This window comes from Neolamprologus multifasciatus, chromosome 12 (genome assembly GCF_963576455.1).
Source record: "Neolamprologus multifasciatus chromosome 12, fNeoMul1.2, whole genome shotgun sequence".
Taxonomy (NCBI): domain Eukaryota; kingdom Metazoa; phylum Chordata; class Actinopteri; order Cichliformes; family Cichlidae; genus Neolamprologus; species Neolamprologus multifasciatus.
Genome location: NC_140450.1, coordinates 32,307,140 through 32,334,523, shown reverse-complemented (window position 1 = coordinate 32,334,523; position 27,384 = coordinate 32,307,140). Strand labels below are relative to the sequence as shown.

The 27,384-nt window shown below is 41.0% G+C and overlaps 2 protein-coding genes across 16 annotated transcripts in view; one reads left to right on the top strand and one right to left on the bottom strand.

The window, feature by feature from the left end:
• Positions 1–21,634, top strand: part of gnb1l (guanine nucleotide binding protein (G protein), beta polypeptide 1-like) — a 35,014-nt gene extending 13,380 nt beyond the window's left edge. For both annotated transcript variants that reach the window (XM_085181613.1, XM_085181612.1), the window contains exons 5-7: positions 380–472; positions 10,977–11,192; positions 17,017–21,634. In XM_085181613.1, coding sequence (XP_085037739.1) covers positions 380–472; positions 10,977–11,192; positions 17,017–17,295 — 588 coding nt within the window. In that variant the 3' untranslated portion in view covers positions 17,296–21,634. The remainder of the gene's footprint in view (positions 1–379; positions 473–10,976; positions 11,193–17,016) is intronic.
• Positions 1–27,384, bottom strand: part of tbx1 (T-box transcription factor 1) — a 36,091-nt gene that overhangs the window by 3,231 nt on the left and 5,476 nt on the right. For 2 of the 14 annotated variants that reach the window (XM_085181595.1, XM_085181609.1), the window contains exons 5-10: positions 26,549–26,704; positions 25,386–25,453; positions 24,729–24,829; positions 21,339–23,955; positions 9,259–20,003; positions 9,056–9,159 (exon numbers count right to left, since the gene is read on the bottom strand). In XM_085181595.1, coding sequence (XP_085037721.1) covers positions 23,573–23,955; positions 24,729–24,829; positions 25,386–25,453; positions 26,549–26,704 — 708 coding nt within the window. In that variant the 3' untranslated portion in view covers positions 9,056–9,159; positions 9,259–20,003; positions 21,339–23,572. Of the gene's footprint in view, positions 1–9,055; positions 9,160–9,253; positions 20,004–21,338; positions 23,956–24,728; positions 24,830–25,385; positions 25,454–26,548; positions 26,705–27,384 lie in introns of all 14 variants that reach the window. The other 12 variants (XM_085181596.1, XM_085181602.1, XM_085181600.1 and 9 more) reach the window with 12 other exon arrangements.

Below are 27,384 nucleotides of genomic sequence, written 5' to 3'. Positions count from 1 at the left end.
TAGAACTTGTGTGTATGTATAATTTTGTGCCAGTAATGAAAACAGATTAATGAAAACACATACGCTGCCATCTTTTGCTTTTGGGGTGAGAGATAGCAGTCCTGTTTGGCAGGAACACGACCTTGATTGGGATGAAAGCATTTTAATGCTGATAGATTGCCATGAAATTTTGTACAGAAATCCGTTGTTCTCTTGGGATGTGTGCTACTGATTCTGTGACCCCCGGCCTTTTTATCTTGACCCCGTTAAATATCTCAATAGCTGCAAGATGGAGAGACACCACATTTTGTGCAGAAAAAAAATCCCTCATTATCCTTTTCTTTGCAACGTAATGGTACCCTTTCAGTTTGAACCTGTAATTGTCACGTGTTCTCCACAGATCAAGATTATGGAGCTGCCCAGTAAGACGGCAGTCTGCACCCTTGTGCCAGAAGAAAAGCTGGGGATGGTCATGTGTCTAAAACTGTGGCAGGTAAGCATCAGTTTAAAGTGTTTTTTTTTTCAAAGATATTGTTGAGTTGTTTTAATTAATTGTCTGTTACTCTATTTTTCTGCACCATTACCAGCACACACTGAGAAATGCACAGATACACTCAGAAAGGGCCCTTTGGCGCTCATTTACAGCCCCCCATCTTTTTTGACATTTGCGTGAGTCATAGGTCAAAATTATTCTGATTTATCTTTGGAGCTATTTTATTTCTTGTGATCCTCCCTTCAGGACAACTTTCTTCTGATTGGTTGCCCCTCATATAAATTGGGCTGTCACAAACGATTATTTTGATAGTCGACTAGTCACCGATTATTTTTGCGGTTAGTCGACTAATCAGATCCATTGGACGTAAAACGTACAGCTTATTGCGCCAGCAGCATCTGCTCTTATATAACTATCATTAGCTTACAGCTTTAAGTGTTTAAGGTATGTGCTAACTAAAAATAAAGACAAGATGATAGTTTGTTAAATTTTAATAAAATTTGCAGATTTTTTCGGTGAAGTTTAATAAACTCCTTGCTATCTAAAATAACAGGACACCGGAGTATATTCTCAAGCATCTCACACTTCTGATAATCAGTTGTCTGGTTGACGTTTATTCAGCTGTGTAAAAACTATAACTTTAATCTCAGCCAAACCGATTTACTCAGGAACAAATAAAATATTTTTAAAAAAAAAGCCAAACAATAAAAATTTTAAGTTATCTAAATTACTTATATATCATGTTTAACCTGAGTAGCAAAAGACGGCAGTGGGTTTGAAAACGATTTGCCGGGAGTCCGGTGTTCTCACGGCTCTAGTGAGCCTTGCCCCCGGCTAGCTATCGAGCTAGTGGGTAACAGACGTCTCCGAAAACGTCGGAGCGCTTTTGAAAATATGTGGTGTCTTGATAAACTGAGCAGATATTTGAGGTTTACACAGCTACATTCTCGCCTGGAAATATGTTAAACGTTTATTTTGTGACCCAGAAAGAATAATAAGAGTAATATTAAAACTAACTAGCTGCCGCCATTGTTGGAAACTGAGCTGGGCTGCGCTATGAATTCTGGGACACAGCTTCTTCTTCTTCTTCGGGGTTTAACGGCAGCTGGCATCCTTGTACATGCAGTGCTGCCATCTTCTGTTTCAGTCTGTTATTACACTCTTAAATTCTACTACTTATTCCTGCTGCTTTTGGGATCTTACAAAGCTTCAAACGACACGTCGACTATTAAATCAGTCGTCGACGATTTTGATAGTCGACGTAATCGTGACTAGTCGACTAATCGTGGCAGCCCTAATATAAATATATAAATTTAAACTAAAATAGGGTGGAGCTTCTGTGCTCACATGCAGAGATGTGTTTCTTGGATATCGTCTAGTACAAAACTGTCTAAAATGTCTTTTAGAACATTTTGCCCAGGTCTAATTAGGAGCCACCAGTGAAACATAACAGAAAATAAGGAAATTCACAATATGATCAGTCGCACTATCCAAAAAAAGAAAATCACACTGACAGCCAGAGAACGATGTACCTTTTGTTTCATGACTGTTAATAAAAGCTCACACATCCATACATACCTGCTTCATTCTGATTGGACAGCAGCCCACGACAAGTCGCTAAAGTAAACAAAAAAACGCACACGTGAGATGCGGCTCGTGATTTACAGCTCGACAACTCGTCCCGCATCATTTTTTCCAAGCGTTTCTTCTCAGCTGGCAGCGAGTCCCAACACTATAATTAGAGTGTTTGGAAAGGCCGGGGGTTCACAGCCATATATCAGCCTGCAGCTGTACATCCAATCTGATCTGGGCAAAAGAAGTTACAGCTTTCTGTTTTGTGATTGCCGTTGAAAGTTTTATTTTCCAGCCATTAACGCAACCCTGTAATTATTTTTATGGTTAATTATTAACTCTCCGGGTTTTGGGGCTGGAGGGAGGGTTTTGATGCAAGGCTGTGGATGGTTTGCATAAATTTAATGAGCTGTGCAGTTTACAGGCAACAGAAATCAAAACACAGCTCATCATCTTGAACCCCAGAGTGAAGCAAGCTGCTGGCCTGTGCACACTTAGCCCAGCATCCCTGTAATACTAATTCGAGTTAATAAGTCAAAAGCAAAGCCTATAAAGGTGACATTGTTTGTGATGTTGCAGAGAAAAGAGTCTCGGTGCCTGCTGACACCATGTTTGTGTTTTTTCTTGTTTGCCTTTGATTTTCTGTTGCGCTCACCTTTCATCATCTGATTTATGAAGCAAAGCTGGCTGAGCGTTGAGTGCCAGAAAACATAATGATCAATTATATCATTATAAATTATATAATATCTTTGTAATACAGCACAGGCAGCTGTCCGACTTCAAAGCCGAAGGGCCCAGGTGATTGTAAATCATTTCAGGCCGATTCCTTTCAAAGCACGTTCATCTGTTACACTGACTGAGTGACTCAAGAGTTTCCGAGCGCAAGAAAAGACTGAAAAGCCGGCCCTGTCTGTGTGCATCTGTGAATGCATACAACCCCTTCTTTCACTCACTATCAAACACACAATGGCAGGTCTTTTCTCAGTCACGAGAAGAAAAAAATACAAACGTTATCTTGCCTTTTGCATTAAATGCTCAAATGCTGCCTACTGCCTCCCCTAACCTGATGCAGCAGGAAGCAACGGCTGAAACAGCTACAGTTAGGTCCTTATATATTTGGACGCTGACAGTTTTGTTTTTTTACCTGTTTACTGAAACATATTCCAATTATAGTTACATAGTGGACATAATGTGTAGACACCCAGTTTTCCTTTGAGGGTACCCACGTTCAAATTGGGTGAAGGGTTTAAGACCTACCATAGAACCAAGTCCGCCAGAGCTTATATTATATTTTTACATGCTGTGGAGCCATTTTTGGGAGCATTTCAAGTTGCTGTACATCAATACAACCATTATAGCCCAGATTTTAATAATATGTATGCATTAAGTGCATAGTAATTACATACATTGCAAAAAAGTACAATAAACTACAAAAAAAATTAAAATCGTTTTTTTTTTTTTTTTACCATATATTTCTAGTTAGAGAAATTTAAGAGGCTTATCCCTCAAAACTGTAAATACAAAAAAGTTGCACAAAATAGTTTCCCACCACAGGAAATTTATGTGTCTTCATAGTTTTATTTTTGAAATACACCAATTTTTATATACTGCAGGAAAAACAAAATTAAATATTATAATGCAAATTTGCAAAAAACAGCATATGCATCAAATCACTATTTCCAGCAGTGCAATATGAGTCCTAAGCATCCCAGAAACGACACAGAAAATCATAAAGTCAAACATAACTTTTAAAAACACCAGTATAGGCTCATAAGGCCCTGATGGTAAAAAAAAAACTACATTTCCGCAAAATGACGTCACTTCCAGATTTGGACAGGACATGGACGACATGCGATAGTTCACACTGATGGACGTAGGAAGTGTTACAAACAGCTGATCGGATCGGCAAAGCGTGTTTCTGGAATATTATGTTTTTGTTGCTGCAAGTGCTTTTTATGCAGTTTTTGCAAAGCTATATGTGGAAGGAAACTGTGACTTAGGACAAGCTGATGGCATAAGATGTAAGTACAACTCCGGTTTCATATGCAAAAAAAATTATTGCGCTAGCTTACGTGGTTGCAGAGCTACCGAGATTTAAAAATAGTTACGCAAAACAGAGCGTGCCCGCTCTGACCGGCTTTAAAGGGTTAATATCTGCCATCTTCTTTTAAAGGGACCAAAAGTAATTGGACAGTCATTGTCTCAAAGGCTATTTCACAGGCAGGTGTGCGTAATTCCTTCCTTATATCATTATCAATTAAGCAGATAAAAGGTCTGGAGTTGATTTGAGGTATGGTGCTTGCATTTGGAAGATTTTTCTGTGAACAGACAACATGCGGTCAAAGGAGCTCTCTATGCAAATAAGACAAGCCAACCTTAAGCTGCGAAAACAGAAAAAAAACCCCATCTGAGAAATTGCTACAATATTAGGAGTGGGAAAATCTACAGTTTGGTACATCCTGAGAAAGAAAGAAAGAAAGCACTGGTGAACTCAGCAGCGCAAAAAGACCTGGACGTCCATGGAAGACATGCGTGGTGGATGATCGCAGAATAAATTCCATGGTGATGAAAAATCCCTTCACAACAGCCAAACAAGTGAACAAGACTCTCCAGGAGGAAAGCCACTCATAAGCCTCAAGAGTAGAAAGGCTAGATTGGAACAAAAAAGCCAGCAGAGTTCTGGAAAAACCTTCTCTGGACAGATGAAACCAAGATTATCCTCTACCAGAGTGATGGCAAGAAAAAAGTATGGAGAAGGCGTGGAACAGCTCATGATCCAAAGTGTACCACATCAACTGTAAAACACGGCGGAGGCAGTGTGATGGTTTGGAGGTGCATGGGTGCCAGTTGCACTGGGACACTAATGTTTGTTGATGATGTGACGCAGGACAGAAGCAGCCGAATGAATTCTGAGGCGTTTATAGACCTACTGTCTGCTCAGATCCAGCTACATGCAGTCAAATTGATTGTCAGTGTTTCATAATACAGATGGACAATGACCCAAAACACACAACCAAAGCAACCCAGGAGTTTATTGAAGCAAAGAAGTGGAATATTCATGAATTTTCTTTAGTTCTGTTGAAGACCCAGCATCTGGTGATGTGGATGAGTTCAAGACTTCAGGCTGTCATTGCCATCAAAGTTGTTGAGTTGTTTAATTTAATATTCATTGTGGTAACATACAGAACCAGACAAGTAAAAAAAAAAAAAAATCTCTGTCCAAATATATATGGACCCAACTGTATCCCCATCTCTCCACCCTGTCTCTCGCTATCACACACACTCCAGGAAGAAGCCACTGCCAATTATCTCTTCTCTCTGTCTTCGCACTCGCCACCCCTCCCTCTTTTCTTCCCACTGCTGAGACGAGAAGCGATTATCCTCCTATATTTAAGGCAGACTCACCAACAGATTTATTGTCAGCCTTTAAGACCTCTCTGCAGGAGTTTATGGAAACGATTAAGTCTTAAGCAGCGCTTTCTTCCAAATTTAGCCACAATTCACTCCATTAAAATCCCACCTAGCCCTTAGTGGGCTATGACATAAAGGTGACAGAGCTTATTATCAGGGTTTTCTGCATCTGATCGGCTAGGAAGCCATGAACGATGGCGAGTGCAGGAGGAGGAAAGCGCCTCCACATGTGGGTTTGACTTGTGTGCCGATGTCAGGCTCGGCCAGGGGGACAGTAGTGATATATGACGTGCAAGGCTTTTAATGTGAACAGAGGCTGGCGGGGGAAAGGAAATGTTCCTATACAGATATCCATCACTCTCAGCTCATCACCTTGCAGCCTCGTGGCCATGACATCATGGTGAGACCGGGACGAAAAGCGAAGGAGGCGATTGGTTCCTTATGTTGAAGCATTGTCTGCCCGAGGCCTGTGGTGGCCACATCAGCAAACAAACTGGTCTGAGGGTTGTTCGTGATTTAGGCCGGAATCACAACACAAGGAAATGACACCGAAAATTTATTAGCTTCATGATGCCATTTTTCTCCAGTTATCTTGTTATGTTTTTATTTTGTGAAAGCGACAGTGCACGTCTGAATAGAGAGTAGATTGTTCGTGTAAACGATTCCTTTACATTGTCCTTGGCAAAAAATACAGAAAAACCTATACGCCTATAAAACTATATAATATAGGTTAATATAAAAATTCTCGTGTATGATGGCTGTGGTCCTGGGATCATAGCGGATTCTCCAGTCTGCACCCCAAATTGTTCGTGATGCATCGTTGGTGGGTGAGTGTGTGGGTAGAAAATGTTTAAGACGTGTGAATGGGGCCTGTAGTGTAAATAGCACTTTGAGTGATCAGTAAGAGTTGAAAAGTGCTATCCTAGTACCACTGACCATTTACATACCTTATAATAAACAAGGACAAACAGTACAGTACATCACCAATAAATAATAATAATGGATTGCATTTATATAGCGCTTTTCGGGCCCTCAAAGCGCTTTACAATTCCACTATTCATTCACTCTCACATTCACACACTGGTGGAGGCAGCTACAGTTGTAGCCACAGCTGTCCTGGGGCAGACTGACAGAAGCGAGGCTGCCATATCGCACCATCAGCCCCTCTGTCCATCACCAGTAGGCGGTAGGTGAAGTGTCTTGCCCAAGGACACAACGACCAAGACTGTCTGAACCGGGGCTCGAACCGGCAACCTTCCGATTACAAGACAAACACCCAACTCTTTGAGTCACGATCGCCCTTAAATGGCACATATTAGTTGCTGTCAGTAAAGCCTGTGATTTTTATGGCCCTGCTTTGTGACAATCTGCCCCTGTAGATTTCCACTATTTACTTTAACTTTTCTGAAAAAATGAACATGACTAATTTTAATATTGAACACAAAAGCTAAAAATACAGTGGAAGTTGGATTCTTCTGTTTGTCTTTACCAGTTGTATCAAATTTAAGGCCCGGGGTCAGCACTGGGTCAGCAAAGACCCATCCCCGGCCCACTGGAGATGTTTAGAAAATACGACGGAGGGCTTTTTTACTGTATATTCAGAAATTTGACAGCTATTCCTGTTGATAAGGATTCCCCACACCGCCATTTATATTACAACAAAGTAGTTAGGTAAACAATTTAATGACAAAGTTTTTCACCATGTACAATAGAAATTTTGTTTAAATTTTTTTTTCATCAAAAACTTTGTTTTATAAATATGAGACAGTCTGGGCAGTGAGCTACCAGAACGTTTTCTGTAATTTTACACATTAATCGTGTAGAAAGACCTGAGATGTCCTGATAAAGTTGCACTTCTTTATCTTATATTAAAATACGTCAGGGATTAAATGTGTAGTTAAATGTTTTTACACTGAAAGTGAGTTTCACTCATCTCGCCCACATCAAAGTGAGCTGCACATGCTTTATGTTTCTAAAAGTAGTTTGACATCCGTGGTGTAAACTGAGGCATTACACAAAAATAATAAGTACAAACGTTGTTTTGATTTTATGATGTGCAAGTCATCAAAAAAAAATTTGTGACCAGAGATCAAACTGAAGTGCTTCAGGGCTGCAACTGCACATTTTTCCTGAGAAAGAGGAACTTTCTCAGAACTGTGATTTAATCTGCTCACATTTGTGAATTAAGCTCTTAGTTAGAAAATGTAATGACCTCTATAACAGTCGTTAAACTTTTCTGTAAAGATGTCTGGATATGTATTCTGGAGGAAAATAGAAAAACTTATAAAGAGGAAAAGAGGGTTATAGGAGAATTATGAAATGCGTTTCACTCTGTTTGACATGGTAAAATCGAGAAGCAGAAACATTCTGTCTGATTGTGAAATTTAAGGTTTTGCAGCTTTCTTTAAAAACAATCATTTCAAAATTGATCGTTACCTAAAACAAGCAATTTGATGATGAGTTTTAGAAAACTGTGTAAATATTTTTATTGCCTTAAATAATATGTATAACATAAGTATTATGTATGTTGATTATGTTGACAAATATGATGTACCTGTGCACATCATATTTGTAGGCAGGTGGATTTTAAACATTAAACACAGTTTCAGCAGACAAGAGAAGGAAGGAAACGAATAAATGAATATTAATATAATACTTAATATATATTCAGTACAAAAGCACTCAGTGTTAATTGTCAAACAGGACACAGCTACACCACCTTACAGCATGTATATCTCACTAGAAGTCTTAATACAACTCCAAGACTAAAACAGTTGGGATGCAACTGTTTTCGCAAATCTCATAAACCAATATTTTACTCACAATAGAATCAATCTGTAAAAAAACTGCATTAACAAATTGTGGAACAATTTTGGAACGATGTTCATCAAAGAATTTGAATACGTTAATGCAAAGTCTTTGCCAGTGCGTAATATCATTCAAAGGACCAAGATGAAAATATGTACTAGATTCCAGCGGGTCCTCGGGCTGCGCTGCATTACAAGCAGGCACGATTCTGTCATAGGAGTCACTGCACGAGCTCATAAACACCGTTTGCTGTTCCGTCTACAAATGCAGGATAACACCCTATCATGCACATCATGAACATGATCCAGAAATTGGTCCAAAGCCCTTTTAAAATGGACTGAGGGAAAGTGGAACCGAATTAAAATTTGAAAATTCTCTTTTGGAAAACATGGACGCCGTGTCCTTTGGACTAAGGAAAGGAGAGACCATCTGACTAGTTATCAGCGCTCAGTTCAAAAGCCTGCATCTGGAAAGGCACCATCAAAGCTTAGATGGATGACCTTTTCAAAGAGGGCCTTGAAGGAGGAGCAGGACAACCTTAAACTGTCTGTGCTTCTGCTTTTTAAAGATGTGTTGCTGCCATCAAATGAGTCAGTATTTTTATTAAGATGGAATTTTTTCTTGGTTTAAACATTTGAGACAATGAGATTTGCAAATCATGACATTCTCCTTTATTTTCATTTTACACAGCATTGGGGTTGTGATATGTTTACAGTAGAAATAGCACAATGATGTCTTGGTATATTTGCCAAAATAATGAAAATCAGCCTGTAGGGCACCTCTATAGCTCACCTGGTAGAGTAGGTAATCTGTATGCTGAAAGGTTGCAGAGGCCTTGGTCTAATTCTGCCCAGATCATTTTCTGTGTCCCATTCCTACTTGCTCTTTCCTGTGCACTAAAACAAACGAAAAAAAATAAAATAAATCAGTCTCTAATTACGTGCTAATACGCTACATAAATACAGCTATGAAAACATGGCTGAATGTCACATGACATTGCCATCCTGGAGACGACACAGAGAAGTCTCCTCCGTTGGTCCTGCATCTCCAGCCAGCTTCCATCCATCTTTCCAGCTGCTCTTTGGTGATGAATCTTCTCCCTGAGCCCCGGCCCCACTCCAGCAGAGAGCCCTCTTGTAGAAAGGCCTGTGGAGGATATAATGAATTACATGTCTACCCAGGGTTCCCCGACCTCTGACCCATGACATCATCAATCAGCAAGGTCCTACACTTAAGTGAAACGGTGGGCCCCTAGCCTGGAACGCTTAGCCCGGTCCTTGCCGGCAAGCAGGGGCCGCTGATTTTCACGTGTTTTTATTTGTTTTCATAATCCCTTAGTGTTCGTCCTCGCTGATGTGTTTGGAAGGAATACACGACTCTGTCTATAATTTGTTTAAAGCTGCAAGAAGAGAAATATAGGGCGTTAAGTGAGAAGAGGACTTGGACATGAGTAGGGAAAAAAATGGCAGACACGGCCTCCTTGCACATATGGAAAAAATTTCTTACCCTCCTACCTTCCGCATGGCACTGTGCTATTTCTGGAGGCCTGGCGGTATTTTAAAGTAAAGGCATGAGTTAGGATATACGTACATATCTGTTTCTTCAGGCCACATTAGGGCGTTTTAAGGAACGTATTTACGGTAGAACGGACTACAGTTTTTGTCTATGTTTACGGAAAAAAATTGATTTTCAGGAAGCGGGATGATGGGAAAATCTCACCAGGTGTCCCTCCCTCGTCCTTCACATCTCGCCTCCAGCAGTGCCTATATAAGGCAGCTACTTTTCACCAGCCCACCTTTATGCGCTTGTTCACAGACATAATTTACAAGCTCAGCTACACCTCCACACAACCTCTGAGCCGGCTTGATTATACTGCTGTAGAGGAAGCGAGCACTCAGAGGTTATCTGTGGACTCACAACAGTGGGAAGGCACAGCTTTATTATTCTTTTCAAATGTTACACTGCTGACTTTGCCCTATTAATATGCACGCAACTCTATTTTATGGTCACCATAGATTGCTCTATATATTTAACAGAAGATTCTTTTTTATTTTGTCTGATGCCTGTTTGCACACTTGGTTTCATTTCATTTCATGTGATTTGAAAGATTTACTCTGATGGATTCGCCAGTTGTAAACATTCAAGCTGGATCTGGAACGTCCGGAGATGAAATGGATGTGAAGCCAGATTATATGTGTCGGCTTTGTACGAAAGTTAGATTTATTTATTCTTTTTAGATCGCGAGTATGCAGTTTGAGAGTGTTTTTTGCAGAGGAGTAGGAGTTATATTGGTAGCAAATATGATCAAAATAGAATAAAATAATAAAACATGAACACAAAATCTCAGCTACATGTCGAGAAAAGCAGCATTTGTTCAGCGTTTTGCTTTATTTCACTACCTGATGCAGTATTCTATCTGTGCAGGCTGGATGTCTGTGGCTTAGTAATATAGATGAGGAGCAAAGTGAGGAGTGGTGTAATGGAGTGCTGGAAAGAGAGAGCAGCAAGCTGACGAATGGAGCGTTTCTCTGAGTGTCAGCGGGAGCTTCCAGGATGATAACCTCTGCTCCTCTCAGTTTCCAGCATTGCGCAGTGGTTTCCGTGTTTTCTTTGTTTTTTTTTACGACACAGCTCTCATCTCACATCTTCACTCATACTTCACTTTCTGTCCCCTCTTCTCCATCTTGCTGTCCCTTCTCCTTCCTCTCTTCAGCCAGACTCGGGCTCTGGGCCTCTCCTGTTAGCTGGATACGAGAATGGCTCTCTGCTGCTGTGGGACGTAACCCAGAGGTCCAAGTTGAGCCAAGTCAAAGCCCACCCCGAGCCTGTCATGTGCCTGACCTTTGACACCACAAGTCTGAGGGGCGTATCGGGCTCCTCTGAGAAGACGCTCTCCTCCTGGAGGCTGGATGGACAGAGCAACCTGCAGGTCAGTAGAGGACAGAGCGTTTGATCTGACTGGTCGGTCACTCTCAAACTGTGAAAATGTGAATTTGTTTGTTATGATACACCTGCAGTAACCTCTAATCCGCAGTGATAACTTAGCTTTTAGCTAGCTGTGTTAAGTATTTGTGACTTAAATTGATTTGTGCTTAATTTTAGCTGTTTTTTTCTGTTTAGATGTTTCAGTTGGGTCACTATGTCCTTTCCTTTATATCAAATAATACTAACAATTCTGCCAAATTAGGCTTAAGTACTGAAGGTATTTTAGACATGATGTCAGGTCTCTCTTGAAAATTTTTAATCTCAATGAGATTTTTTATCTGGATAAATAAAGGACTAATAATAAATAGATACAACTACCTTTGTTGAGCTAGTCATGCTAATTCATATTGGTTACTGAAGCGTCCCTAGCTAAGACCCCAAATAAGCTGACCTGCTAACTAATTGTTGAACAAGAGAGTCCCTAGAAATAGTATAAAAAGGAACTGCAGGAGACGGCAGCAGAGGAGTGTTACCTTTCTCTGGGCTTGCTTGGAAAACATCAGGGGCCAAAGAGGAAGAGGCTCAGCGGGGCTCCAGGGGCCATAAATCAGCTGCTGGTTACACAGCATTGGCAGAGCTGGGGGCCAAGGGCCAAGCTGGGGCTGTCACTCCAGAGTCTTACCACCCACATGAACATTGATACACAATCGCATACTAGACGTCGATATGATCACGTCACCGTTAATTACAGCTGGGAAGAAAAATGTGTCATTTTCTGGTTTTAAAAAGAGGAAAATCAAGGCGTACTTAATTCATTTAGCATACAGCATTCCTCTTACCATAATTCTGTTAAAGACAGACTCTCAAACATGTGTCCTGTCTATGCAATAAATTCCATGCCAGTGCATCTGCACTAACACCAAAAGAGATCATATCAGCTTGTTCCATAATTCATTTTACATAACAGCCAACGCCTCCGAGACTTAACGCCTCATTTGAAGCTGTATTTTCTCTTGATTTCATGAGCAAAAGGGAATGCTCCTATTTTTCAGCCAACCCCCGTGAATCCGAGCCAAGGGGAACCTGAGGCTGATATAGTACACTCCTGCACAGTGAAAGCGGTATTATTCTTTCCGAGGCTTTTTACAAATGAATGCTTGAATTAGAAATATTTGCAAAGCTCCATTTTTTTTTCACCCCTAAATATGTGTCTAGGAAAACACCGCGAAGGATTTGATTCAATATACCGAAAACAGGAGGAGAGGGGTTTATTTGCTTTCTTTTGCTCGAGCAACAAAATATTGATTCAGCGTGTAATCCAGGATGAGTATGACAGGCAGAAAGCACAAGGAGAGGGAAAGGATCCAACGGGGGCTTTTAAATTATTCTGAAGTGCAGCTCAGTGTGACGTCCAGACAGCTATCCTCAGTTCTTCCCACAAAAGTATTTTTGTGTGGCCGTAGCAAGCAGGCAGGGGGGACCTGCCGGTTGGTGGACCCTGGCCCGGGGTCCTGACTGATGACCCTTGAGAGGTAATAAAAATATCAAAACCTGAGAGGCCCCTTAACCAAACAAAAAACACATCTGCAGTAAAGGGAACAGTAGTTCACAGTGGGAGGCTGCAATAAAGGCTGAGGAGGCTGTAAGTGCCACAGCATCCCACTTCCCACAAATTACCCCTGCGATACAGTCCAGTGCAGCAGAGCTGGCTGGATGCTTTTCTTTCTCCTTTTTTTTTGGTGAAACGGTGGGGAAACTGAATGTGACACAATGCAGCGCAGTTATGATTTAGCGAGGCTGAAAGGCTGTGAAGTGAGCTTATCAAGGCCAGATAAAGACAGATAGCCTCAGGAATGGAGGTTAATGTATTTCACGTGGCTTCCAGAGGCCTTTATCTTCTGCTTGACCTGGAAAGCCTGATATCATTTCATAGCATTTTTCCCCCTCTGCTCTGGTGCAGTGTGCATTTCTGAGAATTTGTCAGGGTCGAGACTATGTTGTATAAAGACGTGAGACTTAAGGGTTTACAAGCTGTTAAACCAGATGGACGCTCATTTAGGTGGATGCTCACCTGCATTGGCACGTGCGCAGAGACGGGTTTCTCCTGGAGAGGGAAAAAGACAGCAGTCGCAGTCCGGAGGAGGGAAAACGGGGTATAGACAGGGGAAGATTAGCAATGTAAATCGTGTCTGACAGTGAGCTGTTGCTGGAGCTGATGACAGTTCTCTACAGGTGGACATCCTGCTCCTCACATACACAGCAATGTAAAAATATCCCCTGTTGTCACCTGCACGATTTCTTTGGGAAACCACAATTCCTGCAACTGCAAATCAGGCCCAACTTCAGCTGTGCTGCAATATAAAAAATAAAAAATCTTTTTATGGGGCATCACCCTTCCTCCTCCTCCTCCTATCTTTTCTGAATGGGATTGCTCACCTGACACATCCATCTCCTGTCAGCCAGAGCCGAGCTCTAACAGACAAGGTGACAAAAGGCTGCAATCTCCCCACTGCCAAGTGTGATTCAGGGACAGGGTGTGTCAGATATACCTGTGAAAACCCTTCCAGCCGCTAGACTCGAGTGAGTGAGCGATGATGGGACATTTCAGTAGATCAGTGTGAACACCAAGATTGGTGCCAAGACCAAGGTTAAAGACAGGAGGGAAGAAGAAGGGGGGAAAAAGTGAAGCAAAGCACGAGTGAAACCTGCCAAGTGGACACTCCCTTTGAACGTCAGCTCGCTCTGGAGAGATGCTACGAAAGAGGATCCTGAAGTGTGAGTTTGTGTTGGATCTGTCATAGGCCCAGCTGCTGAGCAGAGCTGGTAGCCTCCTGACAGCTGAGAAATCTGGCGTTTAGACAGCGAACCCCGTTGTGTGTGTTTATCTGCATGCTGTAACACAGCCCAGGAAGGAGAGTTTCCAAAAAGGGAAGAAAAAAAAAACAAGAAAAAAGAATGATGAAGACCAAAGATGGATTCTGTCTGTGATGAGATAGCGAGGAAGCAATCTGAGGAAAAATGGGGTGGAAATAATGCGAGCCAAGACTCCCCGGTTAGAGCTAATGGGTTTCATTAGAGACTGAGGACTGGTTAATGGCAGCAGTTGAAGTCAGCTGCGTTTTCAGTTAGATGTGGTGTGGCCTGACAGCAAAAGCAACAATGCTGCCGCCGGAGAACATCGAGTTAGAAAAGACAATAGTCTTATGTTCCAAGAGTAAAGAGTTTTTCTGACATTTAGAAATAATATATTCAAGGGCTGCAGCTATTTTTTAGGTTTTTTTAATTCAAATTAATCTGCAGCCTCAGAGACAGTTGAAGCACAGCTTTATTTATTTGGCCCACTTTTATGGTCCAAATAAATAGGTCATATTTTTAAAAAGCCAACTCCAATCAATTAACTGTTTCTAGAAGACAGTTTAAAAGAATCTCATTTGAGCAGCATGATTTTTGATCTTTTTTTTTTTTTGACATTTAGGAGATTGTTGTCTTTTCGAAAAAGCAGCTGCTTAGCTTAGTGTCTGGAATCAGGGTACGTGGCTTTGTTCTAAATACCGAAGTCAAAATGTTTTAATCATCCTGTTTTTCCTTCAATCATTATCGGAAAAACAAAACAAAACAACGGTCTCCAAAGTGTCCTAAGTGTAAGCAGATCATCTATATCAGCGGTCCCCAACCTTTTTTGCGCCACGGACCGGTTTATGCCCGACAATATTTTCATGGACCGGCCTTTAAGGTGTTGCGGATAAATACAACAAAATAAAACTAGTACCGGTACCAAAAAAAAAGAAGATTTATTCATAACACATGTGAAAAGACCAAGGAAAACTGAGTAAACGATAAAAACGATAACAAAATAACGCTGAAAACCAATAAAAACCCTGAAAACTATACATTTCACACCTGAGCCTCAACTCTCGCGGCCCGGTACCAAACGACTCACAGACCGGTACCGGTCCGAGGCCCGGGGGTTGGGGACCGCTGATCTATATGATCAAAATTAATATGACTTTGAGACTGCAACTCCCATTTTCTGTCAGGAAGTTGTGATTTACTGATAAATTAGTAGGTAATGTGCAATTAAGAGTTAACCCCAAAGTGAGGCCAGCACAAAATTAATTGCAATAAAATAAAACCGGCCTGGATTTTTCTTTAAGTTTAGAATTGATAAATTGGCAGCTAATTGAATCTCACAGTTTTATTTCTCTTTTACTTCTCAGTCAGTCAGCTGATTGTTTCAGTCCAAGCTCCGGCACCTCGCGACTCGACACTGATGGCCGGCAGCTCAGGAACCAGCAGAGCTTCACATGAGCATCACTCATTCTAAATTATAGCACAAGGCAGCCATTTTTTTCCTTTTACTACTTTTTCCTCTCCACTTTCTCAGACAGAAAGTAAAAACAATTAACCAAGCAGCCTTGCTGAATGACCATCACTACTTCATTAGCCATTTACTGCCTGCAATTGACCCCTTAATGAAACAAATGCCTTTTCCTGACACAAACTATGGGAAGCAAAACAAACAAAAACAGACACTTAAACCCATCATTATCAGGACTCTAATGCAAACCAGATGGACAGAGGTAGGGGCATACCAAATACCTGAGGTAATAACAAAGCTCAGAACAATCTTTCACCCCTTAGTTTGCTTTGTATTTGTGTATTTGGCTCTGTTGGGCGAAGTGGGCACACGGTTTCATCCTCGCGATGATGGTTTGACTAACAAAAGAAAAAAAGTGAAATGGTATCACTGTCTCTTCTAAACTTGGCTTTTCTTGCCGTTATGATCAATGACATTCCTCCCTGCTCCTTCTCTCCCTTGCATTCCACTTGGGCTATGAGTACCTGGCTTATGTCTTCCACATGCAGCTTGCGGATGGTTCCTGCCCAGAACAGGAGCACGCAGATAAATTCTCCCAACATCTCCTCCCCATCCAAACCATTAGTCTCCCTAGACACAACTTATGAAGTCAATTTTACGCTGTCCAGTTTGATTTCAGCTCCCACAGCCAGATGTTTAGGTCCCGTATAGCGATCCGGTGGAGATCCCTACCCTTCAGGAAAAGCACGTTCGCTTCTCCAGGAATGCCCACAACACCGGGGCCCTTCAGAGCACCATCTTAGCCACCATTCATTTTCATTTGTCAGAATGTTGCGCATTTAGAGAGATGGATACAGTCTGTGGGACGCTGTTGATCACAGGGAGAGGGGGCTGTGGCTAATCTTTAGCAGGCAGATGTTACAGCAGCGTATTTATCAGGTCTCTCTCCGCTGATCAGACCTTTCAGTGTGAATGTAATTCATCAGAGGTGCTTAAAGCAACACGGTCTCTGCAAACAAGCATTTCAGCGAGATGGTCTCTCGCTTTCTTCCAAACGGCGACACAGGTAACTCGCTTACAGAATACGCCTCCCTAACTCCAAACCAAATAATAGGTCGCCGAGAGATTTACTCGCGGCCCTCGTGCCCTAATGTTTTATGGATGATGATTGAGTCCCAGGAGTATGCAGCCAGGTTCAACAGACCTCCAGCCTCACACTTGGACCTCAGTCATCAGATCAGCTGATAGCCCTTCATTGTCGGTGTTTGCCTTGGCCACATTTTCCCAGACGGTAGTGATTAATTGACTTACTGATCTATTAAGTATGTCTGGTTTTTTTCTTGCCTCTATTTGCATGAAAAATGGGTTATTTGGTGTTACATTTACAGTTAGCTACATCCCATCCTTAAACAAGCACGAGGCTTGGAATACATACGAGAATGCCTTTGTAGTTGTGTTTTTGTAGCACGCAGTCACCTGTTCAGATATTTCTCCTCTTTCTTTCTTACAGCTGCAGGACTGCGTGACGCTGGTCAACCCCGGGGTTTCCCAGCTGTGTATCCGCATGGATCGTAAACTCCTGGGTTCAGCAGGTTGGGACCACCGGATAAGAGTATTTGGCTGGAAGAAGCTCCGGCCGCTGGCGGTACTACAGTACCACACAGACATGGTGCTCAGTGTAGCTTTCTCTGACCACCGGGACCCCAGACAAAGAGTCCTGGCTGCCGGATCAAAGGACCAGCGAATCAGCCTCTGGTCAGTTTACAACGAGGGAGCGGACACAGGCTGAGTCACTGAGCTCTGAGAAGATTTACAGATTTATGATCAATACTACAATCATGTGTGCTGATACAATATGGAAATAGATTGTGCTTCTCATGTACTGACATTACAGTTGAGCTATGAACATTATAACATGGAGGGTTTATCACTAAGAACAACATGATCCCAAAGGGCTGTATTTTTAAAAGTAATGGACATAGAAGCTTGTGGTAAATTTTAAAATACATGGCTAAATATGAAGTTTTACATGCAAAACTTACATCGTTCACAAATACCCCCTCCAGATGCACGGCATATGTTTGTGTGATAGTCAAACTCATCCCGTACTTTTGCAAGCATGTCTGGAGTCAGTGCAGCTACCTACCGACAACCACGTGAAACTCAGGAGTCCGCTCTTTCTAACAGTACGTGTTTCACTCCTTAGCGCTGTACAGCTGCAGAATTAAAGCACTTCAAGTCTTTTTGATACAGATTAAATAAAGGATCCTCTTCATGGTCGGAAGATGCCGGTGAATACATGATCACAACTGATTTCCATGTTCAGTCTTTAGAAGTTAGACCAACTGAAGCGTCTTATCAAAGTTGTATTGGTATGTTCTGATGTATATATACTGATTATGTTTTTATTTGTCTCTGAGAATAGCGAGGAAGGGGTCAATGTGAAAATACAAGGAAAGTATTTTGGTCTCCAAAATAAAATAAAATCTTTATTTTCACTCATTATATTTTAGTGTGCTTTTTAAAAAATATATTTAAATATATCATGTCAGAGCTGAACCACCATTATTTCCATTTCTATTAAGCTGACTGGAATTCCTGATGACTTTTAAATGCTCCATGCAGCTATGTGATTGTGTTGACTTATCTGAAAGGAGATTTGCTTCAGTGGACTTGAATTTAAGGTATACGCCGCACCTGAGCAGCTACGTAATCCCATGTTGTTATTCTAGCAGGCTTTAGTTTAGCACACAGGCCTTGCAGTCTGACCTGAGCTGTGTTTGTCAAACAAAAGTAAATCACGGCGTGGCGGGGGGGCAGAACAGAAGGATGGTGGTTTGGTGTTGCTTTCCCTGATCTGCATAATCAGTTTATGAGCTCATTTTTATAAGAGGTATACCTTCTTTGAGATAAACTATTAAATGTGAACTCCTTTAGCGCTCGTGTCGAAACGTGTCAAATTGAAAATTAAGCAAAGGTTCTGTTTAATTCACTGTGTGACAGTTGTTAGCATTTAGATTTGTAATGCCGAATGCAGACGTCCTTTAAAGAAGATGACATTTGTCAAGAAGGTTAAGGGTCTTAAAGGAAAATCAAGATGTGTTGTTTTTCTTTTCATTCTTTCGCAATATATCTGAGAGTCGACGAGCATCGTGGGAGCTCATATGTTACTACACCGTGCCGAGAGGTCGGAAGGAGGGGGGGGGGGGGCAGAGCTTCAAACACCAGACGTTCTGCTTCGTAACGACTTTGGCTCCGGGGATGATCCCAAGTTGAGAAGCTCGTCATGGTGTACAGGAAAGGCCTGAGAAATCAAAGAGCCAGAGCAGCACAATGGCCTTGAATCATTAGCCAGCCTAGAAAAGACAAGGTCATTATTGAGACAAGCTTTCTGTGAAGCTGCTGCCAAAATTGTACCTGAACTTTAAATTAGCTTAAATTAGCTTTTATTTCACTTAAAAGTCCATGTATAAACCGTCTCTCACCTTTTTTATTTTATTTTTTTTTAGTATTTTTTAGTATCCCCCGCAGAGTATACGTCTTGTCCCTACACTTCCTGTGACACCTTGCATTCATAATGTCTTCCTAACTCCTTTGTTGGCTTTGAACAAACACTGGAGGTGATGTAGGCAAGCTTCCGTCCATTCTCGGATAAATCAAATGCTTCGTCCTATTGGTGTAGATGTCTGCTGAACGGAGCAGACAACAACCCAGTAGCTTCACAAGTGCCCGGCTGTATGGCGGTAAACCTCGTAAATCACTCCATAATGGATCATTTAGGAAGTCAATAAACGGGGAAGAGAGACTGTCTGCACAATAGGCCTTGTGCTTCACTTATCACCTAACATGTGTCTTCCTTGGCCCTTAAGGTCAGAGGTCAGCCTGGTTTAGGGATGGGACATAATCCGTTAGGGTGCACGTGTGTGTGCGCAGTCAACGCAGTCTCTCCCTAAGCCTTCATGGATTATATTACTAGCTCAGATGTCACACTGAGACTGATTATTTAGACATTGTGAAAAAGAGCGTCCAAAAGAAAATAACCCGTCGCCCACAAGCCAAGATCAATGTTTTACCTCACGGCTAAGTTGGTTTTATTTGTTTTTTTATATGTGAATTAATACAAATGTATCTAGGCTCTCGCTGTGTGGTGGGGATTTGTTTTGATGCTCCACATAAAATGTCCGTCAGCAATATCACACATAGGATAAATCGTAGCAGGTCTCGCGCTGGTTGAGAGGCCGTCGTAGGGACAAATATGCAAAGCGTATGTTCTGTTGTTTAGGTGGCGGACTGCAGCTAGTTTACCTGGATCGCTTTCAATAAGTGTCCCCAGATACCGCAGGAGGGTTCCGCACGACGAGGTGAAGCGAACGCCGCCCCGACGGGCCCGTCACAGCAGATGTTCCAGATGCAGCTGAGTGTCAAATGATGTTTCGGGTGGCGGCATCGTCCATCTTAGCTCTTTTAATGTGGGAGCTCCTCTGCATCCTGTCCCTGCTGGCATGACGAATCGAGGCACATCGACGGTTACACAGTTTAAGTAGATTTGTGCAAATGACACTGAAATATTGACTTTTAAAATGGCCCAGACCTTTGGAAAGCGTGGCAGTGCCATTTCATGTGCATGTGGAAATGTAACGCACAATATGTATGTGAATACATCTTTGAATGCTGCGACCATACTGATTATGTTTAGTTCATACTGATGTGTAATTCATCACAGTTTCTCCAGTAGGCGCAATTTCCCCAATTTTCCACAGCCTGAGGCTTTCAATGTCAGGTCTAGACTGATGCATATATTATACCAGGGACACCCATTCACTAAGGACTGTGTCTGAGCGTGCAGCATATAAAGAATCTTTTCATTGTTGTGCACAGTTTGGTATAAATTAAACAGCTATGAATAGGGAAGGTCTGTAGAAAATAGCAGTATTGTGACTGAAATGTTGACATTTTATTACTTTAGTATTTCATCTTACATTACACTCTGTTGCACTTCATAAATAAATACTGACCCGAACTCTGCTACATTTATTTTACAACTTTATTTATATAGTTGGGTTTTCTGATGCATTTTCATAGATTAAACTAGCCAAAGTAGCAGTATCTTAACATGCTTATTCAGAACTTCATAGGCCTTTATAATAGAACAAAAAGGAGTGAGCTGCATGCAGACTGTATAAAAGACTAATATGTATAAAGCCTGTGTATACTGTCAGTCGTTAGTGTTTAGATAGTTTAAATACTTTTTGCTGACTTTAAGTGATTTTCTTAGAAGTCGGTTTGAAAGTTTTTATGTACTATTTTTTATTAGTACCATATCTGCAGAAATGGAAATATAAAACACTTTTGTGGTATTTTTATTTTATTTTTTAAGTTCTTTATTACCTCTTTATTACCTTTTTAAAAATCTGAATTAACTGAAAACTCTTTTACAGTGTATTTTAAGATGCGTTTGAAAATGTAAAGACATTGTTAAAACTCAGTTAAAAAAATAGGATGCATAAATAAATTAGATGCAGTTGAAATCTTTATGGACATCACAGTTCTATTGATATTATTTATGAGGAGAAATTTAATAAATGTCTTGTGACTGTCAAAGTTTTTTTTTGTGTGTGTGGTCACTGACCTTGGGGGTCAGAGTTACTTAAACTAGTTTCACCGCACTACCACGTCTATTAGCACAGTCACTGATGTGCCTTCTGTGCTGTGAAACCTATAATTAGTCCCAATATACCCTTTTGACCCTTTCTAACCGACTAGTTACCCTCGCCTAACCTTATCACGTGTCCCGGGGGTACATATGCAGTCTATGGAACAAACTCCTACTACCTGGCTGGTCTTCAACAACCGCCGGCCGGATTCAGCTCACACCGAATGGCTTTACGCCTCCAGACCGCTGCTTATCCCTACTGGACACGCATGAAAGAAAATAAAATAAATAATAATAATTAAAAGATTTTATGAATTATTTTTTGATGCTGGGTAACATATTTGCTTTTCTTTTCTTTTTGTAAAAAAATAAATATTTTTTAAATCGTTTTTAGTGATGCATTGTGACTCCATGTGGAGGAAATTTAACAGTTAAACCGTTAGGTAGGTAATGCAACACCACACACACAAGCGCGCGCGCGAGAAAAATGCCTCTACCGTTTCTAAAATTAAAACTTTACCTTGTGAATGTAAATAATACACATACATAGGTAGAGTAGCATGCTGCGTGAATGTGTATTTTTGTTTGTTAAAAAACCAAATCAGCTTTTCTTTTGCTAGTGTTGGGCAGCTAGCATAAAACTATTACACATCCGGGTCCTAATTAGCTTTCTAACGAAACGGCCTGTGTATAAACCTTTGTTGTAAACGCAATAACTTTAAAATTTAGTCTCCACCCAAACAAGCGAAAACAATTATACATCTAATTAGCGTTCAAATGAGTGGAAACATTATTTAACCTCTGTCACCTTTACAAGCCATTAAACAGTCAGGCCAGGCGCCCTCGGGCATCCCCCTCTGCTAAATGACGGCCGGCTTCGAGAGAGAGAAAAAAATACATTATTGAAATGAATCATTAGTTTACGTTTCCTTTTGTATCGTGACAGGCACAAATCCCAAAGCAGAATTTCCCCCTTTTCAGACAGATTAACCTTGACAACAAAGCATTCCTCAGAGGGCTTCAAATAGGAGATGGAAATGACCGCACAGATAAGAGGAGGGTCACATTCTCAAAATATCGCCCCACTGTCCTATTATACATGAGCAATGATATCCTTTTGACGGGAAAAACGACAAATGTTGAGGTTTTGTTTTTTGTTTTGGCCTGTTTGTGCCTCATACAATTTATTTTCTATGTTTTGATAAGTAAGTGCCTGAAAAAATGAAAATTACTTTATAAGTTACTGTTTGAGGAAATAATTTGTAATAATAGCATGACATTCAAAATTCATTGTCTATGAGTCACTCATATGCAATTTGTATCTTGTTGTATCAATAGTACCAAAAGGTTTTAATTTTTAAAGACTTTTACTGCCGCCTTGCAATAAATTTAATGCATTAAACTACTAAACTGCAGTAATGTGAACAGAGCCTATTTACTCTACTTGAGGATATGTAAGATGTGTGATTGATGAATGCATTTGTGTATGAGTGTGTGTTTTTATGAATCCAGGTGCAGATTTTAACATTTTGAACTATAAAGGGCTCTTATGTTTACACAGCTTCCAAGTCATGCCTGCCAGTGACTGAAACAGCAGCAGGGGACACCGCGGCCTATTTCAACAGGGCAAATCCGGTTGGAGAAACTTGAACAATGCTGATAGAGAGGAAACCCTCTTCAGTATGTGAGTGGAAGACTGGCACAAATACCTCCGTTTTTATGAATTACAAGAATTTAATGTTTATTTTATAGATACAGAACAGTCATTCTGCTTCATTTATTTACTTTGAATTGCTGCAAGTCAGTGCCATGGTACAAGCTTCTCAGAGCGGCTCAAGAGTGTTTCAAAAATCAAATCTTGACGTTTTTTTCTTGTTTTTTTTTCCTCAAACAAAAACATTTCAATGTGTTTCGACACACCCTCTCTCTCTGATGACATGCAAACGTCTCGTCTACCTAGAAAGGCTGATGGACTATATAACATATGGCTTTTTTGAAAGCAATAAAAACAAGGCAAATCAAAAAGTGCATCCAACACACACACAAAAAAAAAAAAAAATCAATTCCAGTCTGTGATGAAAGTCTGTGTTAAGTTGAGGTCTCTCCTCTGTCCTCACTTTGCTGGCTCAATGTCTGCACTGCTCAGGTAGGAGGTGGCCTGATGTAGACCTATTGCCATTTTCAGTTCAAAGGTCAAAGCAGACCTCTTCAGGGGCCTAGAACAGATGCCCATTGTTGACGCAAAGATGCATTTCCTTTAAATAAATACAGCAGGGTTTATCCAGCAGAAAGGAGTTTCAGCCCGTGATTGCACCCTGCAGGTTGCTTAAGCCATCGACAGGCAGGATTGTGTTTCCTGTCTGTTTCCATTCCCACAGTGCTGCTTGCTGTTAGCCCTGGTGGACAGCAGTCATTATCTGGGCCCGTAGTCATAGTTAGAGGGGCCGCTGGTGGCTGAATACATGTTAGTTGTGGCAGGGTTCATGTGGTGATGGTATGTGTGTCCTCTGATACTAGGTAAAGGGTAGGGTGACGGCCTGGTCTTGGCTCCCAGGTAGTGTTCATAGGTGGTGGGGTACTTGTAGGGGTGGTGGTGCAGGGTGTCCGGGGGTAGAGGGTGGGGATCTGGCCGAAGGTCGTGGGGAGGGCTGGGCCGGCCGCTTGTGATCGGGACGGCGTGCAGGCCTCCTGGGACGGGCAGGGCGGGGCTGAGGACCCGGGACATCAGCTGGTGAGCCGGGTCTGCGTGTATAGGCGTGCCGCTGGGGTCTCGCTCATATTCCCGCCTACTGTCTTCTGTGAAGGTAGGGAGACAAGAACAGTCAGCCAACATGCAAATACCCACCACTAATAATATTTTCATAGTTTCTGCACTCAAAAGCACAATAAATTACTTCAGGTACAAGTTTTTGAATACTCAGTGTTGTAGGTGTTAAGAGATTGCATATAATGCTCAATAAATAAGTTAATTTTTTACAAGTGTAAGCAATGTTCAGGTAACTATGAAGTGTACACAGAAGTCTGTCACATTATTGTTTAAATAAAAAATTCTGCATTTCAGTCGAAATGTTGCAGAATAAATTCCAGACAGCAGCGCAGCTTATATTTCTCTCAGATGAAATGTACCATTTAAAGCTAATAGGAAGCTCCCACTTTTATAAACATTTAATTGATTTATTTCATATTATAGAACTAATAAATACGTCTGTCATCGCCATGTCAAAGAAATCTAATTTCCATTGCCTGCTTTACTGCGGTATGACGCTGCGGTCTGTTATAAAACCACATAAGAACCCCTATTATGTTTGCAGTGGATGACATTGACTGGCTGATATTTGATGTTTAATTAAAAGCCATCACTAGGCCTGATACTGCAAATGCATCACTGGGCTTCTGTTAAGGATAAGGTGGGGAAAGAAAAAAAAAAAGAAAATGAAAGAAGAAGTGAAGTACACTGACAGCTGAAATAAAAGATGTTATTTAGAAATGCTGAATGAATTTTCAGGACTATATTTCATGTTTGATAGCAGGCGTGAGTTTTGAAATGAAACAAAGAGCGAGCTGCAGACCTTTCTCTGTGCCGTTCTGCTGAGGGGGAGATGACATTGGGTTTCTTGTTCTGGCAAAGGCACTCATTATTGGCAGAGAGCCTGGTCTGTGATTCCTGGGCCTGGAGCAGGGAGAGTGGATTCAGTTACTCATTTAATGAATGTCAAAGGCACAGTTTCTTTATTATGTATTAAAATGATCCACATTTTAATATCGTGGATGAAATGTACACAGAATACAAATGTGGAACAGCCATACATTACTCCGATTATGTTTTTTGTTAAATAATAAAAACAATCCTCTATAGTTTTAGTTTTAAAAAATGAAGTGATCTGAGTCATTTCCAGACATGGAAGCAGTATTTCCATTTGTTGAAGTTGTCTGAGTTTTGCTACCTTGTCTCAAATGCCAGTGTCTGATGATCTGTTAGTGACAGAAAATCACACTTGGCTGAGCTTCAAACAATATCCAGTAATTTCTGAAATTTACATCAGCTTGTGTTCTTTCCTGTGGCAAGCTCCACCCCAGCTGCCCCATGTGAGACATTAAACAAGCAACTAAACTATTTTGCAAAAGCTTTCTGGCCCCGGCCTGCTCTGCAGTGCAATTTCTTTTTACAATCATGTGGAAACATGCCAATAAAATGCTGGCCTTATATATTTCATTGGAAAGCTCACCAGTCCTCTGGGTCACAGTCCCTGAAGCCCTTTGCAAAGGGGTTACTGGCTATCTTCAGCTGTGTGATCTGAAAGTAAAGGACAGCATAAAATCAGTCATAACGCTAAACACAACGCCTTTCCCGCTACATCACAGCATTTACTTATTAGAAAGGATAGCAGCGAAAGTCAGGTGTAATACACAGAACACTCTGTCATAATAACACACACAGCTGTCTTAAATGAAGGTTTGATGGCTACAGTATCATGTATATTTCATTTATTATTATCATTACTTTTATTACTATTATTATTATTATTATTGTATGTATTATTATTATTATTATTATATTATTGTATATAATGTCATATGCGGACAGGTTTCCATGTGGGGTAAGAAAAGTGTCAGTTATTATTTTTAATATCACTTTAATAACTTTCTTATCATAATGATCATCATCATATAATTTTATTATATTTCATGTTAAATGTATGTGCATTTTTTTTTAATTTCAGCTCAATTTACATTTTATATGGAAGTAAGAATCCTTACAAAAAGACGCAGAGCGCCTTCGTGCGTAAAAGTAATTTATTTAGCATTTGCCATAAACATTCAGCATCAAAACAGAAGCGGCTTGTTTTTAGTCCGTGTCCTATCTCCGTGAGCTAACGGGACTATTAATCACCGTCACGCAGCGGCTCCCACACACTTGGATTCGGTGTAAATAGCTGAAAGGAAAACTGAAGCCAGGTTCCTTCTATCGTCTTTATGAGTCGCTCCAAATAAGCGATGAGCGCACTGATGTTTGAATCTAAACAGACACGGGGACTGATGGAAAACAGAGCAGGGAGCACGCAGGGATGGGGGGCAAGCTGAGCTCACAGAGCAGAGGCAACGTTTGGGCGAAAAAAGCGGAATTATTTTTATTTTTTTACGCAAACGCATAAAACAGCCTCGATTAAACAGTAGTTAAAAATACACATTTTAAAGTCTTTAGTTACTGAATTCGGTTTAACGCAACACGTTACATTACCTCTCTGGGCTGATACGTTATTCATGGCATAACTGTACTGCGCTCATCACGTTTGAACAACACACGGTTTCTGTGTGCGTTTAGTTGCTGGCTTCTCTTGCGCGACAGACCGTATTTGAATTTAGATGGAGGGTCATAAAAGCCGCTTACCCTGTGGTTCTGGTACGCTGTGACCGCTGTGAAGCGGGTTTCCTCAAAAACAAAGGTTTTGTAATTCTCCTCTGCGTATTTCTCGCTGTCCTTCCGGGGATCCACATAAACCACATGAAACCTGGGCTGGTAGCGGTGCATGGAGTTCAGAATGATCTGTAAAATAAAAGCAAAGCAAGCCTGCTCAAGGACCGTCGACTTAAAGTGTACAAAAAGATCATCTTTGATCGCATCTTCAGAAAAAACCCAAAACAAAACATGCGATCGAAAATGATCACTGACAAGAGATTTAATGAATAATTAAATAAATAATCGACAACGTTAATTTAAATTGCACTGGAATAAAGTAAAACGTGGTCAAGACCAAATGAGACCCGGGTTCGATCTATGAAACGTTTTTTACCGCGTCGGCCATCTCCACGATTGTATGAGCAAATTTGGTAATATAATAACACAACACCTCGAGGGAGCCCCTTAAAATCCGTTGGCATGCAGATACAGTTCTAGCTAAACAGTAATACTGTAAATATTTAAGGGCCGACTGAGAATATATCATGTGGATGGCTCTCATTTAAACACCGATTAGGCAATAACAGAAGAAAACTAACTTTCCGGTGACTCCTCGGGACACTCGATCTGTTACAGATCATCGTTTTTCAGTATTTGCTTAAGTCCCCCAAATTCTCCTGATTTTACATCTAATGCAAAGAGAAGGAAGGGCGGTGGAAGATCAAGCAGGAGGGTTTGAAATAATTTCCAGAGGTGAAATATTCCACTTCCTTTCAGGAATTTTTGGAGGAAAGCCTCGTGTGCGGTGCCGTGTTTGAGGACAGAAA